Source organism: Chelonia mydas, chromosome 11, assembly GCF_015237465.2.
Source record: "Chelonia mydas isolate rCheMyd1 chromosome 11, rCheMyd1.pri.v2, whole genome shotgun sequence".
Classification (NCBI taxonomy): Eukaryota; Metazoa; Chordata; order Testudines; family Cheloniidae; genus Chelonia; species Chelonia mydas.
In genome coordinates, this window is record NC_051251.2 from 58,228,769 (window position 1) to 58,245,657 (window position 16,889).

At 41.8% G+C, this 16,889-nt stretch overlaps 1 protein-coding gene across 4 annotated transcripts; it reads right to left on the reverse strand.

Annotated features, from left to right (window-relative positions):
• Positions 1-245: 245 nt before the first annotated feature.
• Positions 246-13,965, reverse strand: CLK1 (CDC like kinase 1). Of its 4 annotated transcripts, XM_043524827.1 has the most exons (14): positions 13,662-13,965; positions 12,826-12,881; positions 9,521-9,678; positions 9,057-9,285; positions 7,549-7,639; positions 7,090-7,156; positions 5,857-5,973; positions 3,814-3,980; positions 3,641-3,735; positions 3,421-3,550; positions 2,883-2,965; positions 1,683-1,762; positions 634-724; positions 246-549 (listed from the first exon to the last, which is right to left on the reverse strand). In XM_043524827.1, exons 3-14 carry the CDS (start codon positions 9,676-9,678, stop codon positions 397-399), a joined length of 1,461 nt encoding a protein of 486 aa, XP_043380762.1. In that variant the 5' UTR covers positions 12,826-12,881; positions 13,662-13,965; the 3' UTR covers positions 246-396. The 4 variants fall into 4 exon arrangements, with proteins under 4 accessions (XP_043380762.1, XP_037769111.1, XP_007071923.1 ...); XM_037913183.2 differs by lacking the exons at positions 12,826-12,881; positions 13,662-13,965 and adding an exon at positions 11,918-12,191; XM_007071861.4 differs by lacking the exons at positions 12,826-12,881; positions 13,662-13,965 and adding an exon at positions 11,199-11,343.
• Between the last annotated feature and the right edge of the window lie 2,924 nt (positions 13,966-16,889).

Below are 16,889 nucleotides of genomic sequence, written 5' to 3' on the forward strand. Positions count from 1 at the left end.
AGCAAATGCCCCATCTAGCTCCTTATGTAAACTAGTCTACCTCACCTGCTCATTTCTTATTAGCCCCACATCTGTTGGTGACTCAAGTGTACCCTCATTCTTGTAACTTCTAATTACTTTACACCTTTAGGCTTTGTTGTAAACAAATCTTCCTGCTTCATCAACACAGGAAGTGCTAAACCAACCACCCTGTTAGACTACATTAGTTTATTACTGTCTTCAAGAACCACTACTGCTGCATAGAAGCCATTTCAAGCAGGTTTATTGAAATAAACTTAAGTGTTCAAATAAGAAACATGGTCATGATACAAACAGGACATTTACAAAGCTAACTGTACAAAATAAATAAATCTTATGTTTTGTTGACTGACACAGTCTATAATCTGCTCTGGAGAACTATAAGTATAGATTTTCCTGCTTTAGGGCAGAAAAGAAAGGATGGGTCAAGGCCTCATCAAGAGTAATTCTCTTGGCTGGGTCATACTCCAACATTTTTTGAATGAGGTCAAACAGATTCTCATGGTCCAAATCTTGACAAAGCATGAACTCCTAAAAAAGGAGAGGGGAAAAAAAGCAATGTTAGTTGAGGAAACTTTTTTTTCTTCTTCATGGGACAAAGTTATCAACTCTTACCTTGAGTGGTTTACAGCGTCTTGAAACGTATCTACCTGCAGAACTATGTTCATCCCAGTCCAATTGGTTATGGTGGAAATACTTGCGCTTCCTGCAGATAAAATTGTTTGAGAGGCAATCACAAACCAATCTTCTGAAACAGTAATATGACCAAAACTCAACTAATCCTTTGGTAAGAGGCTAGAAGTGTGTATTGTTAATACCTTCTAAAAACTGCACTGTGAAAGTAACAACACTTAAGAGCAGATATGCTATCATATAGAAATGGATGTACCAGGCTAATCTAATCACATATCCCACCTGACACATCAGAAGACAGAGCAGAAAGATGTGGACAAGTGAAGAAAACAGGGTATTTGTTCTGAACAGGTTTGACTCAGATAAATTATCCTTTGCAATGTATCAGTACATAACTGACATTTGACCTATTTCAGTCTGAGGTGAGGTAAACCTGGACCATGATCCAGAAGAGGAAGTTTAATTATGGAAATCAATTTAAAAAAAAATACTGTACTCAGAACTAAATTTGTTTGTCCCTGTCAGTAAATAAGAAAGGACTAGTACCTAGCTCAAGCACCCCCATGTCGGGATGAAGATACCTGTGCTGAGGTTCCATTCCTGTCTTTCCTTAGTAAGTCAGTGCTCATTTGCCAACTTTCACCTAGGTCCAGCCTCAACCATGCAGAAAGGGTAGTGCACAGAAGCAACCTTTCTGAAGGCCTACCTACCCTCTGCAGACCATCACTTCTGCACACTGGAAGCAGAACTCACTGCAGCCAGCATAGGTAGCTAGAGGTAAGCAGGTTTTGTTGTGTTTTTTTTTTTTTTGGTTAGCTCAAGTCAATATTACACTGTCCTGAGATATCTATGCCCCTCAGACACTCATGTGCATTTTCCACAGCCCCAGGAAAGCAGAACATTGCTGTTCTCAGCCACAACTCTGGATATCTAACCAACATATGAACTGGAACTTTGTAACTTAGATGAAATTAAAATCTACTTGATTTTAAACCATTATAAAGCAAACAGGTTTGAGTATAATTAATTACCTGGTCTTCTCTATCATGTGAATTGGTAAAGGCCCCAGTATTCTCTCCATCATTGCCAAATGCTCTTTACTATCATGTGTCTAAAGAAAGAGTAAAAATGTTTAGCTTATTACCCTCCTCTAATTTGTTTAAAAGTCTATTCATGAAGAGATGCTAAGGTGTTTTGTTTTTCCCCCCCAAGTTAACTGCAGAAAAACCATGAAGTAGATGTGTGGATTAATATAAAATTGTAAAGTTTTCTAATTCCTATTTTGACAACTGTACTTCCTTGGCTTTTCACTTGACAGAAGCTTATTTGTAGATGTCAACTTCCACAAATCATTTACAGCTAAATGTTATCACAAAACTAAGCAACATTTCCCTCACATTGGCAGATTAAGTTAAAAAAATACCAGTATCAGCCTTCAGTATTAGAATTTGAGGTGGTGGGCTGTTTTAATAATAGAGTTGGTCAAAGAAGAAAGTTTAATGGAAGCTCTATGTTTTCATCTAAACTTAGAAACATTCAGAGTCCCACCGAGCTCTGATACAAAAGCAGTTAAGCAAGGCTAAAGTATTAAAGCTTTATTTTTAAAAGCTACCTTCTCTCCCATAACAACTTGTTCCTACTACAAGCAAATCCAGGAGACTGGCCTTTTTTGGGTCATATGTTTAAAATGAAATGTGTTTAGAAATACAACTTCAGCATAGCTTGCTACAACACAGAAGTCATTAAAATAAAGCTTACAGTTGAAATAGATGCATTGCCTCAGTAAAGCTTTATACCTCCTAAGACTTGGACATGCCCAAGCAACGTACCTAACTATTGCAAGGGAAACAGAAGCATGAACTCTGGGACTGGAAATTAAAGGGGCCACTGTTTTACTCATGTTTCAGTTTTAAAGCTACATATTTTAGTTACGGATTTAGGATCTTGAATCTATTTGCTGAAGACAACTTTTCTGATCCATAAGTGACATACAATGAGAACAAGCTGGATTTTGGAATTTTTTTAATGTATCAATAACCATGTTGGTAGTATACTATATGTGCCTACATAGGCAGAGAGAAGTTTCACAGTGAACAGGGGTCATTTCTGTGCAGCTGTATGTTCTCTTCTTTATGTTCCCATTACAAAACAAAAGGACAAATGGTTTCCTCACCATCAGAATGGCTATAGAAAAGTATTCCCCCCCATATGAAAAATTTATAGTTACCTACCGGAAATACTGTGAATCCAAGGTAATACTCTATGAGAATACAGCCTATGCTCCAAACATCACAAGGTTGTGACCATCCCAGGGCTGTCAAAAATAAAAAAATTTGCAAGATTCATATCCTTTTTTTTTTTTTTTTGGAGGAAGAGCAATACCCTTTTTAAGTGATATTAAGCAGTTAACCTACTCCCAAGTGGTGATGTAGACAGATTAGTAAATTAAACAACTGACATCCATTATACTATGATGGCAACTGAAAGCAGAGTTCTCTTGCTAGCAAGTAAATGGCCTAGGGCATAGAAATCCAGTATAAGTTTGCCAAAATGTTAACTATCTTCTTAAGCAACACCAGCTCTAGAAAAAGTAGACTTGGTCTGAAAATGCAAACTGACCTCAAAAAATGCTGCATATCAGAATCACTACTTAGGACAATAATGTAACAAAAAGGTGCTTCAGAATTAACAAGCACTGCAGATGAGTAGAAATAACTAAAAATACAGTTTTTCTAAATAAGCTGGTTTGAAGTTCAAGTGTTTTCTGACCTAAAATAACTTCAGGAGCTCTGTAATGTCTTGTAGACACTAGAGTACTGTGATGTTCGTCATCATATGTTGCACTTCCAAAGTCCACAATTTTGATGTCTGGATTTTTTAGTGTGCGTTCATCACGTTTCTAAAAATGAAATATACAGCATTAAATGTATGAACAGAATAAGCCCCAGAGATATGTTGTAGCGAGAACAATTTGAAACTATAGATTTACCAGTTTGGGGTTATACTCTTCTACATAGTCAGACTTCACAAATAAAATATTTTCAGGCTTCAGATCTGTATGAGTCAATTTGTTCAAGTGTAAAACTGCAAGAGAAAATGAAAATTAGCATGCTATTTAAAGAATAATAATTTCAACAACTGAAAAATATTAAACATACTTACAGTTTACAGATTTGCAAATCTGATATGCCATCTTCCTAATGTGGTCAAGCCGAAATGGCAAAAAACTGTTCTCTTTAATAAAGTCGTAGGTACTAAGTCCCAGTAGTTCAAAAACAATGCAAACATGACCGTGATGTTCAAACCATTCCAACATCTGTACACAGCGACTGTAAACAAAAAACCCGGTAAAATGTACTGTAATACAGCAGATATGCTATGTCAAGTGTTTACATAAAATGGCTACATAAGCAGGCATATCAGTACTTGACCTGATCAGAGAGTATGCAGTTATTATCCCAATATATAGTAAGATTTTCCTGTTTGAATGTATTGTTCTAGCTTAACTGGGAACTAGAAGAATTAAAGGGAAGGCAACACAACAATTACAGATAAGCAATCTCCCAGCTGACATCAAGGACAACCACAAGCCAACTGCACACTTCCAAGCTCCACTTCAAAGTGACACAGCCCAGTGGTTCTCAACCAGCAGTCCGGGACCTCCTGGGGTTGGGGGTGCCACCAAGCAGGGCTGGCATCAGACTTGTTGGGGACAAAGGGTGAAAGCCGAAGCCCCACCACATGGGGCTGAAGACTGGTGACCCAAGCCCCGCCACCCGGGGCTGAAGCCGAAGCCTGAGCAACTTAGCTTTGCAGGGTCCCCTGGGAAACTGCCCTGCTTGCTACCCCATAATGCTGGCCCTGGCTCTTATATGCAGAAAGACAATAGTTGTGGGCTGTGGAGTTTTTATAGCATGTTGGGGGGGTGGGGAGGGGTACACATGCTGGCTCAGAAAGAAAAAGTTTGAGAACCCCTGACAGCCATTTTACCATGATGGGAGATTTGAGATCAAAAGTTTAAAAAAAGCCTTTCAAGGAAAGGTGGAGAAGGGAGAGCACTGTGCAAGCTGCCTAAGGCTCTCCAGCATGGTGGTGTCTGAGAGATCTGACAGAACCATGTTAACAGAGATTTTGTGAAGGATCTATACAGAGAACATGAGAATGTGTGTTACCATACACACTGTAACAAGAGTGATCAGGTAAGGTGAGCTATTACCAGCAGGAGAGAAAAAAACCTTTTGTAGTGATAATAAAGGTGGACCATTTCCAGCAGTTCACAAGAACATGTGAGGAACTGGGGGGGGAAGGGGAGGGGGGAATAAACATGGAGAAATAGTTTTACTTTGTGTAATGACGCATCCACTCCCAGTCTTTATTCAAGCCTAAGTTAATGGTGTCCAGTTTGCAAATTAATTTCAATGTAGCAGTCTCCTGTTGGAGTCTGTTTTTGAAGTTTTTTTGTTGAAGAATTGCCACTTTTAGGTCTAATTGAGTGACCAAAGAGATTGAGACTGCTGAATTGGAATTAATTTGCAAACTGGATACAATTAACAAAAACTATTTCCCCTCCTACTGTTCTTGTCAACTGCTGGAAATCGCCCACCTTGATCATCACTACAAAAGGTCCCCCCACCCCGCTCTCCTGCTGGTAATAGCTCACCTCTCCTGATCACTCTTGTTACAGTGTGTATGGTAACACCCATTGTTTCATGTTCTCTGTGTATATAAAAATCTCCCCACTGTATTTTCCACTGTATGCATCCGATGAAGTGAGCTGTAGCTCACGAAAGCTTATGCTCTAATAAATTTGTTAGTCTCTAAGGTGCCACAAGCACTCCTGTTCTTTTTACGGATACAGACTAACACAGCTGCTACTCTGAAACCACAAACAGAAATAATTTTGTGGAGGGCCAGAAGCATACATAATTAAATAGCAAGTAAAAATACAGTCCCCTTCACCGAAGGGTTTAAAAATCTAGATTAATAATGAGATAGGACACTGGGGAAGATAATAAGCATTGGAGACAAAGGAAGGAATTAACAGAATAAGGTTACTGGATTATTTAGGCAGTACAATGTCAATCTTAGTACTTAATTTTAATATTACAATTATGGTTTAAGAAAGTCAGAGGAATTTTAGAAAAGAGTCAAAGGAAGGAAGAAATCCTAAAACTAAAATATCTTCCATTCTAATTCTATACTTACAATGTGCTCCTGGGATCTGATGCATTTAAATGCTCCAATACCTGTATTTCTGAACGAGCTGCTTCACAATATCTATCAACATTTTTTACTATTTTCACTGCTACGTGTCTACCTTCCCTGTAAAATAAAAGTTTTTGAATGGTTATAGACAACTGCAGAACTATAACACAACCACCATAACACCTCACACAAGTTTCCTTTACAGCAGAATTCAACTCCAAAACTCCCAGCTAACTAGCAAATGATCACAACAACATGATTTTAGTGCTTTTCATCCTTAAACCTATTTTTAAAAGAACATAAAGTTTCATATATTCAGACACAAAACTTATCAATTTTTCCCCACTAATTATTTTCATTCTAATGTGTTAAATATGCCCAATCATAAATTATGTTGCATCTCAGTTTGAGAAGTTTGATTTTATCCTACCACTTTATTTTTAGTCTTTATGTACTAAAATAAAGTCATCTGGGGACAACATGATAGCAAGTTACAGACTATATACACGTGTCTCTCTCTGTCCCAGGTTAGCACTGGATAAAAGTTTGATATACTAAGATGTGGTGTATGTCAGCCATCTTAAAACTTGGGATAGTCAGAAATTGGATTTACAGTTCTCTTCAATGTCATAAGCGAGTAAAAATTACATTCTGGAATGAGATATCTGCAAACTGAACTATGTAACCAATAAGAGTGTAGACTGGATTCCACAATAATTATAGATACAAACAGGTACTATTGACTGTCAATTAAGCAGTCCATTAAATTGAATGCAAATGTATGTATTCTTGAGTCATCAAGTGCTTGTTATATACAGATAATCCAAATATTAAATCAGACTGCACCTTCATAAACAGTAACCTTGCAACTGTGTGATAGAGAAGAGTAAACTGTTTAAATCATGCTGTTTATTGTTCTATAGAAATGAGATTCCGCAGAGATGCACGTGAACAACTCTCAATGAATCAAAATGGAAGTCACGTACAGACAGCTGTAGCATAATGTGATCCTCTAACTGGTCAAAGATGAACTGTAGTTTGTCTGTATCAGTGCCATTATATATAAATAGAAAAGCAATGAGTATAAAGACAGTCAAGAAAACTAACCAGCAAAAAAATTTTTTAAAGGTTCACATAAAATGTCTATATTCACTACAAATGTGAAACCGTTTTGTAAACCAGGCCAGGCTGGCACTGACAAGAAAGTTACATTTACAAGAAAAAATTACTTACGCTTTGTGATCTATGCACTCCACTACTTTTCCAAAAGCACCTTCGCCCAGAGTAGCAATAATTTCATCTAAAAGAGAAAAAAATCTCAATCAAAGAAGTAGTGATATTCTAATTAGTTATTCACAAAACTAAATTCTATCAATGCAGATTAATCTAGGCTGTGCCTCTATAAAAGTGTAACTAAACATCTCTAAACTAGAATATTTATTTTATTGAACTCATCAAAACAGTTACAGCTATGTCATTCCAAATTTCATTAACTTCATTTACTATTTTGGAAAATGAATATCAATGTTTAATTTCTAGAGAAAAAGAAAAACAACCCCCCCACAAAAGCAAACAAAAATAAAAAAAAAAAAATCAAGAAAGAAAGAAAAGACTTCCAAAGCCCCTGACATCTTATTCTAAAAGAAATTATTCTATCTGAAAAGTTAATAAATTTTGAAAAATATTCTATACATCTTGCACTTAGTACGTCTCCACTCTGACAGATCAGGTGACCCTCCTCATCATCCTCTACACTCCTGGATCTTTTCCTTCGGTGACTCTTCTGGAAACGGCATGTGGGCGGCACCAAGATCGTCCAGCCAATCAATATACCCGAGTGAATTCAGGGCAGAATACGAAATTCATTCAGCGGGGAGATATTCAGGCATTCAGATACGCGCCAGGCCACAAACGGTTGGCAGGAGCAATTTCAAATTCAGTCCCCAGAAATTCACAGGGCACATAGTTTATGTTACAGGAGAAAAACATGGCAAGGAACAGATTTTCAGATAAGATACTCAAAGTGGCAAGGCAACAAAAAATTACAACACATTTGTTTTTTCTTTTAAAAAAATGGTTCACTTGAAGCACTGAAATTTATTTTAGGATTGCAGTGTCCTTATTTGCAAGTCTAATGCTGTAAAACAGCAGGATTTTATATTTACTTCTCTATATAAAATAGCCTTGTGGCCAAATTAGGATACCCAAGTTAAACAAATCTGAGTTTAAAGTATTCATCTGAATTAAACATTCTTCTTGAGTAATATTTCAGAATAAATAAAAAAGTCACAAAAAGATAAATCTACTCCAGACGGCTTCAGTTAAAGAGTTATCAAAAAGTATAAACCAGGGGTTCTCAAACTGTGGGTCACGAGGTTACTACATGGGGGGGGGCCCCACAAGCTGTAAACCTCCACCCCAAACCCCGCTTTTTCCCTCCAGCATTTATAATGGTGTTATAAATTAAAAACACATTTTTATATATGGGGGGGGGGGGGGTCGCATTCAGAGGCTTGCTATGTGAAAGGGGTCACCAGTACAAAAAAGTTTGAGAACCACTGGTATAAACCATATTGTCTTCAACTGTTCTGTCAACTGAAGTTAAGCACAACTACATTAAGAGATCAGACAGCATGCCCTGCCAGTGGATAAGCAGCATGCATGTCGGATACTCAAAACAAGACTGCACTTGTTTATCAGACATTTTGTTAATTAACAGTTGCAAAAAAAACCTGACTGCACATATGCCTCTCCTTGTTATTTCAAAATCATTAAAGTTACTAAGTTTAACAAAAGTAAATTTAAGTAATAGCTTGCATATAAATGGTTTGGATTTTGAGCAAGATGGAAATATGTACCTTTCATGACGAATGAAGACTTACATTTTAAGATATATGAGGGGCAATACCTATGTTTCAGGTAATTATTAAATAAAGGTAATTAGTCAATGGTTATTACTCATTCATCAGTGGAATTTTATCTGATAAACAATTATATGCTCTAGGGTTTAGCGAGTATATCTGTGTGATACAGAAACTTCTCATCCAAGGGGGGAAAAAAAACAGAAAGAATAATTTACTATGAATATTAGAAATAAGACCTTCCCGAACTCGCACACTTGACTGCTACTGCTCAGATGAGAAGTTATTTTCCCAAAAAAAAAAATAATAATAATCAAAAGTTTAAAAAATTACTCATACCATTTGTGAATGATGATGTGAGGCACTGTGATATGTCTTGTGTTTTCTTTTATAGCTACTCCTCCCACTATGGCCTGAAGACTTGCTACTGTGGTTGTGATAACCATTTTCGTGATCTCTGTGATGGTGCCCATTTTCATACACTTGACTGTAATCGCTTCTATATTCTTCAATGTAACGCCGGTCATGATGATCTCTTTCATTTATGGAGCTGGCTTCCGAATAATGACTAGAAATAAAAAACAAATTAATTTAATTGACATCATTTTATGTCAAGTGGAATCATTAAGACAATTCCTACAGGAAGGCTTCACTCTTTAAATATCTACAAAATACTGCATCAAGAAAATATTAACAAAATAAGTTAACAGATCTGCTTATCTACTTACTGAAATTTAAACTTAACAGTTCTTACAACAAAGGCTTAGCAGTTTACCATGATTAAAAATCCAAAATTTATTTACCTATCACAAACTTTGGAGTGATTATGTTTGCAGCGCTTGTTCTCCCGTGCACTGCTGTGTGATCTCTTCTTTCTCTTATGGCTGCTGCTGCATTTTCTGGTATCCCAACTTTCCTTTTCATCCCAATCAGGATACTCAGTTCGTTTGGAATGCCGCATCTGTCACAGACAAGCCAATTCCCCCTTTAAAATTACATCCTAAATACACTGGTTAGTCTCTAAGGTGCCACAAGTACTCCTTTTCTTTTTACGAATACAGACTAACACGGCTGTTACTCTGAAACCTATCCTAAATACAGTTACAATTTACCAATATAATGTAATATAAATAGTACAGTGATCTAAACAGCTAACAGAGATTAAAATAGCCTTCCCAGTGAACTTTACGGTTTTATAGCATTCTTTTTGCTCCACCCCTAAATGTGTGTCCCGTCCCCCCCCCCCCCCAAAAAAAATCAAGACATCTACATCCATATAGACATGGACCACTAATCTAACCTCTTATAGGAAATGCTATCAATTCAAATATTCTGACTCTAGCAGGTACCACTCATTAAGAACTTCAGTCATGTCTGCAGAGTTGTTCATAGTGGAAATTCCTTCAAATTCCACCCTCCATTAAATCCAATTTTTTAGCAAAAATTGTTCACCTCAACATCCATAATTAGAAGCCAGCATGCTTTAAAAGCTAGCAAGGTACTCTGTGTATTTTAACATACTTACAAACTTTATTAAAGCCAATGTTAAAAAAAATTATATAACACAGGTTAAGAAATGAGTGTCTGTACCCCTGGGTATAGTGCCTAGATTATCCACAAATACATATAGTATATAAAAAGAAGACGAGTACCTGTGGCACCTTAGAGACTAACCAATTTATTTGAGCATAAGCTTTTGTGAGCTACAGCTCACTTCATCGGATGCTTTTCTCCTTTTTGCGAATACAGACTAACACGGCTGTTACTCTGAAACCTGTCATATAGTACATAATTAGCAATAATCCAAATTGAGGTGAATAAATTTAACAATATAGTTTAGATATCAGAATCTGAATACTCAGGTACATCACTTATGAATAGTTATACAGAGAGTTGGTTGTGGAAAGAATAAATATAGCAATTAGTGAAGATTGTCCCTCAGTAATAAGAATTTAGGCCAGGTTGTACATTTAGAAAATATAATCCATGAGGAAAGTATTTCAAACCTTCCTCCCCTTACTACACCTACCAGAAGTTCTCAAGCCTCTACCAAAACATCACTGTGAACTGCTTAAATGTACACAGTCTGATTAATTTATTGCAAAAAAGGGAAAGGCAGGAAATGGAAAAATATCACTCAAAGCTTCTCTCCTAGCCCACCCTTCAACCATAAACCAATTCAAGTTCCTAACACACACTCCTGCCACACACACACACACAACATAAATATGAACCTGACACCCTGTATCCCCGTTTGGACATTTTGCTGTGCCTCCAACGCTAGCAATCCTGCCGCCCTTGTACTTTCAGATGCTCTCTAATGTATTACTCTGATGAGTCAGGGGAGGCAAAACAACATTCCCGTTCACTCTCGATTGGGGACCTTCAGCTAACCCTTCCCATGGGAGCTCAGCATCGGCCCTTGTTCCTGAAACCCCGTAACTCTCCACGAACGAGGCAGAATCAGGCCACTGCGCTCACCTCGCTACACGTGTTAAGCCTCTTCCAGGGCTGCGCAGTCACTAATGTCTCAACGGGTCTGCAGCCCCCCGGCCCGGCCCGGCCGCTCTCCCGCGCCCTCACGGAGCCCCAATACCCAGGGGCAGCAGCTGCCCCCCAGAGCGCCCACCACGTCCCTCCTTGGCTGGGCAGGCGGCCGAGGCAGCACGGCCCCGCCATGGGGCAGGAGAACGAGCTTCAGCCGGGTCTCTCACTAGCGACCGAAGGCCCTTGGGGCGAGGCAGGGGCGTACCCTGGCCCCGCCAGGCCGCGGCTGGCGCCTCCCCCCACGGGACCAGCCGCAGCCATTTTCTCGCTAGCCAAGGCAGAGCAGACAGAACATGGCGGCGGGGGGGGGGGGGGGGCTCATACCCGGATTAACACATTTAACGGCCGCAACAACCCTATCGGAGCCTTCACGGGGTGGGGCGGCTCCATGAGCCGAAATCAGGACCGTACCCGCACCCAGGAAACAAGACCCCGCCCAGCCGTGCAGGGGCAAATGGCGGCGACCCTACACCTGTGCCGAGGCGGGGGCAATAACCCGGGCTTCAAGCAGGGCCAGGGGCGGCGATATCTGTCCGCGCGCCCCCCCCCCGCTATATTGGGGCAGGAAACGACACCCCCACCACAGACACACACGGACGGGGGGCAGTACCCCCCCCCGCTCCCCTTTACCCCACCGCCAACCAGCGACTCACCGCTCCGGCTGGTGCCGCTGCTACCTCAGGGGTCTGCTAGTGCTGCTGAGCCTCCGAGTCCGCCCTACACGCACAAAATGGTGCCGCCGACTGCGAGAACCTTCTGGAGCAGGGACGCGCGTCACACAGGGGTGCGCATGCGCGTGCCCGTCCGCCGCCTCTGCGGGGAGGGAGAGGGGCGCGCCCGCCCTTCAGCACCGCGCGCGTGCCCGCAAGTCGCGGAAAAAAACGCGCCCTCGTGCCTGTGTGTACTTGCGCGGTGCGCTTAGTGACGTCAGTGGGTGAGGCTCGCTGACGCCGAGTGTTTGGGGCCGCCGGGGGAGGCGATCGGTTTGCGCGGCTGCCGCGCCGCGTGGTCCGCGTCTTTCTCTGCCAGTGCCTCCCGGGAACGCCTCCAGAAAGGGGACAGGGGGTAGTGGGCCGGACGGGGGAAGGGGGTTCAACCCCTGCCGAGGAGGTAGCAGGCCCCTTCCCGCCACAGGGGATGAACTGGTTACGTGGGACAGCGGTCTGCCCCAGCTTGTGTTTAGCCGTGTCGCCCTGGCCATGGCTACACTGCCGTGAAAGGCCGGTGGCTGGCCAGGCCAGCGGGTTTTGGCGTGGGGGGCTGTACAGTTGCAGTGTCTGGGCTCAGGCTGGACCCCGGCCGCTCTAGGCTCCTGCGGGAAGGAAGTAATGGTGTCTCAGAGCCTGGGCTCCAGCCCAATCCCGAATACCTACGCTGCTGTTTTTAGCCCTGTGGCCCGACCTTTGTAAACCCAAGTCAGCTCTGTAACTAGGTGCTAGGGGCCTTTTATTGCAGCGTAAACATACTCTGAAAACCTTTCCCAGAAGAGCTCTGTGTCGCTGGAAAGCTTGTCTCTCTCACCAACAGAAGTTGGTCCAATAAAAGATATTACCTCACCCACCTTGTCTCTCTAATGTCCTGGGACCAACATGACTACGTCATCACTGCGAACAACTTCTGAAAAGATACAGAGGCAATGCAGTGTTGTAGCAGCAAGAACACTGCAAACAATGTTCTTTTAAGGACAGATATATGACTACGTCTTGGTTTGAAATCAAACTTGTGATACTGGATTTGAACATTATATGTTTTTTTAAAATTTACTGTAGGTCTGGGTAGCCATGATGCAGTGCACTATTCATGCTAATAGTGTCTGGCACCGTAGGAAAATTTTCATCCTGCTGGCAGTGTGGCAGGCAAACATACAATCCCTTGCTTTCATCTGCACCTGCTGTTGCCATTGGTTACTAGGGCCAGAAGCAGAAGTTACAAGTAGGGTTGCCATTTGCCAACTTTCTAATCACACAAAACTGAACACCCCTGCACCACTCCTTCTCCATGGCCCCACACAAACCCCACACCTTCTGAGAAGGCCACGCCCATCACTTGCTCCATTCCCCTCCCTCTGTCACTCATTCTTCCCCACCCTCACTCACTTTCAGTGGGCTGGTGCAGGGGGTTGAGGTGTGGGAGGGGGTATGGGATTGAGGTGTGGGCGCTGGGGTAGGGCCAGGGATGAGGGGTTTGGGGTGCAGGAGGGGACTCTGGGCTGGGGCAGGGGGTTGGGTACTGGGGGGGGTGAGGGCTCCAGCTGCGGGTGAGACTGGGGATGAAGGGTTTGGGGTACAGGAGGGAATCCGGGCTGGGCCAGGGGAGTGAGGGTTAAGGGGTTCGCGGTGCAGAAGGGGACTCTGGGCTGGGACGGGGGTTGGGGTGCGGGGTCTTGGTGATGCTTACCGTGGCTCTGAGGAAGCGGACGCCAGGTTCCTGCAGCCTCTAGATACATGGGCGGCCAGGCAGCTCTGCACAGTGTGCTCTGCCTTCGCGCCCGCAGACGCCGCCCCCCGCAGCTCCCACTGGTTGCGGTTCCCGATCAATGGGAGTTATGGCGCTGGTACTCGGGGTGGGGGCAGTGCGCAGAGCCTCCCAGTTCCTGGCCAACCCAGCGCCTAGGGGCCGCAGGGACCTGGAAGCCGTTTCTGGGAGCAGCGTGGAGCCAGGGCAGGTAGGGAGCCTGCCTTAACCCCAGGCCCCTGCTGCGCCACTGACTGGACTTTTAACCGTCTCATAGGCGGTGCCGACTGGAGCTGTCAGAGTCCCTTTTCAACCGGGCATTCCGGTTGAAAACCGGATGCCTGGCAACCCTAGATAGAAGCAATGCAGAACAAATATAACCCAGGCCTTGAGCTGTGAAAACGAATGAGGAACATATGGCAACATGAATAAGATAATAAGCAGAATCAGAAGCTCCAGGAAGTGAGAAAGCAGCCACCATAGGACAGGCACAACACAATTTCACTGTACAGCCTCCTCATCTCATTAGTTTGACACCAAGAAACTGTTTTTCTTCTGTAGATAAATATAGCTTTACTATCTAGTGCAACTATGGCAGATGGACTTGGTTAATTGACAGTGGGCCCAATTCAACCCTGGTGTAAACTGTATTGAATTTAAGTGGGTGCAACTCTATTGAATCAGGGCTGAATTTGGTCCATTATGTTTTATTGCAGGAATTTATACCAACTCCACTGCCACACCCTGTGTTGCAATATTTAAATGGCATGCCTCAAAGATAATGAGATGTAAGCAGCTTTGCTTTACTATCAAATGAGAGGACTGAAATGCTGAATCTTTCACTATTTCCATTTGGGATAACGATTTTAATTAATTAGTGTATACAAACAAATAATTTAATGTCAGTTACACCCCTACTTTGCTTTCTGGTGTTTTGAAACACAGTCTTAAATTCTAACTGTTATTGCTAAGCCCCTTACATGAGAGACTGACCACATCAAAGTAAATCTCCATTAGAAATTCCTGTCAGCCTGCACCCCTACTGAGATTCAGCACTGACAAGCAGCATGAGTATCTAAACACATTTAACCATACTACCTCCTTTCCAACATGCAAATGGGCTGTTTTTAAGCCTCTTACACCTTCTCACACATTCAAATGTATTGTCTGTTCTTAGGGACAAAATAATAATACTTTGATACATAGAGAATGCATTTGATATATGGGTCTCAATGCTTTACAACGCAACCTGCATTATCCCCATTTTACTGAGAGGGATACAGAAGCATGGGAATTGAGCGATCTACCCAAGGTTACAGAGCAAGTCAGTCACAGGGTTGGGAATAGAATTCAGAGATCTCTTGAATCCCAATTTCCCAAATTAACCATAGTGAATACTCCCCTCATATTCAAAGCGCTCCACAAACATTAATTAATCCTAAAACTAATTTCCACAATGGAAAGAGGCATCACAGCAGATTTTACATAAATCAAAGAATCACATAAAATCATCATCTTCCCCTTAGAAAACAGAACAGTGCATGATCCAAACAGGTCATCTGTATTTGATGAGGATTTGCATGGGAAGTGTGTTCAGTACCAGTGATAAGAGACTGAGGTGGAAAGTGATAAGTCAGAAGGGAGACGAAAAACCGCTGTTTGGACCTTTACAATGATGAGCTCCTTAGTAATTTGTTTGTATATGGCTTCTTGGGAAAAGCAATCTATTGTTTTTCTTATACTGTACATCATTTCTTTCCCTCTCTTTTTGATGACTTTAGGATAATAAGGTTGCATAAAGAAAAAAGTACCTCAGTGCCACAGTCAGGGGTCATTGGAGGTGCAGCGCACTGCTACTTCACAGAATGCTCATAGTGATATCTACCCTAGACCAGCAAGACTGACTCTTATGGAGCATCAGGACAGTTAGTTGCTATGCTTGTTATTACAAGTATTACAGGACACTCATCAATATATCCGGCTCAGCGCCAGGTCTCAACTGAGCAAAGACTGAAGTGTACCAAATTAAGTGTGATTCTTCTTGGGATTCTGGCAAGTGGGAACTGCGGATAGTATCAGTAAGTTTATTTCACTTTCAAGCAGGGGCTTAGAAGGGGAAAGAGGAGGCGCACAAAAGTATTTTAATACCCTCGGCTGCATGCTTTACAAATGGAGGCTCTTCGGCTTCACTTGTCGGTGGGTTCCTTTCTCTCATCATCATATTGCATTGCCCTAGGTTACTGTAGCTCTTATCCCACAACACACTGATTTCTACTAGGCCCATCTTCCCTCTGCCCCTATTACTTGTGGAATAACAGGAAGAAAAGGAAGTTAGCAAATGCATGGTCATCTAGTATTCTTGAACAGAAGCTGTGCACAGAAATGAACATTTATACTACCTGTGACAGAATGAACCTGTGTCCACACCCCACATCCGATTGTAAATCTTTGCACAATATCTTGTATAGTATCATTTAAAAACTCATAATTTCCTGGTCATTATCATCCTGATAAAATGTGTGGCAACACTGCACGTGAAGTCATGAGATTCCACTGTATGGTGTTATTAATTCATGTTCCAAACTGAGGTTGGCAAACAGGTCTGTCTCAAACAAAGGAATGTGTGCTCTGCTTAATCTGCATTTAAGCGGTAAACAGAGTCATCAAACAGGAAGGGAAACAAAGGGCATTCAAACAGGTGAGGGAAAAAGTAGCAACGAACATCCTGCCCTATAGATTCTTTGTCTCCTGAATCTCTGCTGGAAGTTTTTCAAGAGGGGGACTGACACTCTAAAAAGGAAGGACAAACACCCCAAAATATCCCCCCCATCTCTCTGCCCATCAATTCACTGCACCCGAAGGAATAAGGGACGTAGACAATGGACTGGAGAAGGAGTCCTGACCTAAGAAGTTTGGTCAGTAAGACTGCTGAAAGCATGTGGTGAGAAATTTTGCTTTAATCAGATATAGTGTGTTCAGTTAGGCACCAGTAGCGTTTTAACTTTATTTCCTTGTAAACCATTTCTGATTTTTATGCCTCATTACTTGTACTAACTTAAATCTCTCTGTGTAGTTAATAAACTTGTTTTATCTAATCCAGTGTGTGTAAACTGAAGTGTCTGGGAAACTCCATTTGGGATGGCAAGTTATGTGAATATTATTTCTATTAAA

Bases quoted from the DNA above. Each gene is read 5' to 3' on its own strand.
- CLK1 (XM_043524827.1), bottom strand. From the start codon at position 9,678: ATGCGGCATTCCAAACGAACTGAGTATCCTGATTGGGATGAAAAGGAA. The intron at 7,640-9,056 runs GTATGAGTAATT...TGCCGTTTCCAG, and splicing joins CACATCATCATTCACAAATG to AAGAGTCACCGAAGGAAAAG. The intron at 3,551-3,640 runs GTAAATCTATAG...TTTCATTTTTAG, and splicing joins AAGAGTATAACCCCAAACTG to AAACGTGATGAACGCACACT.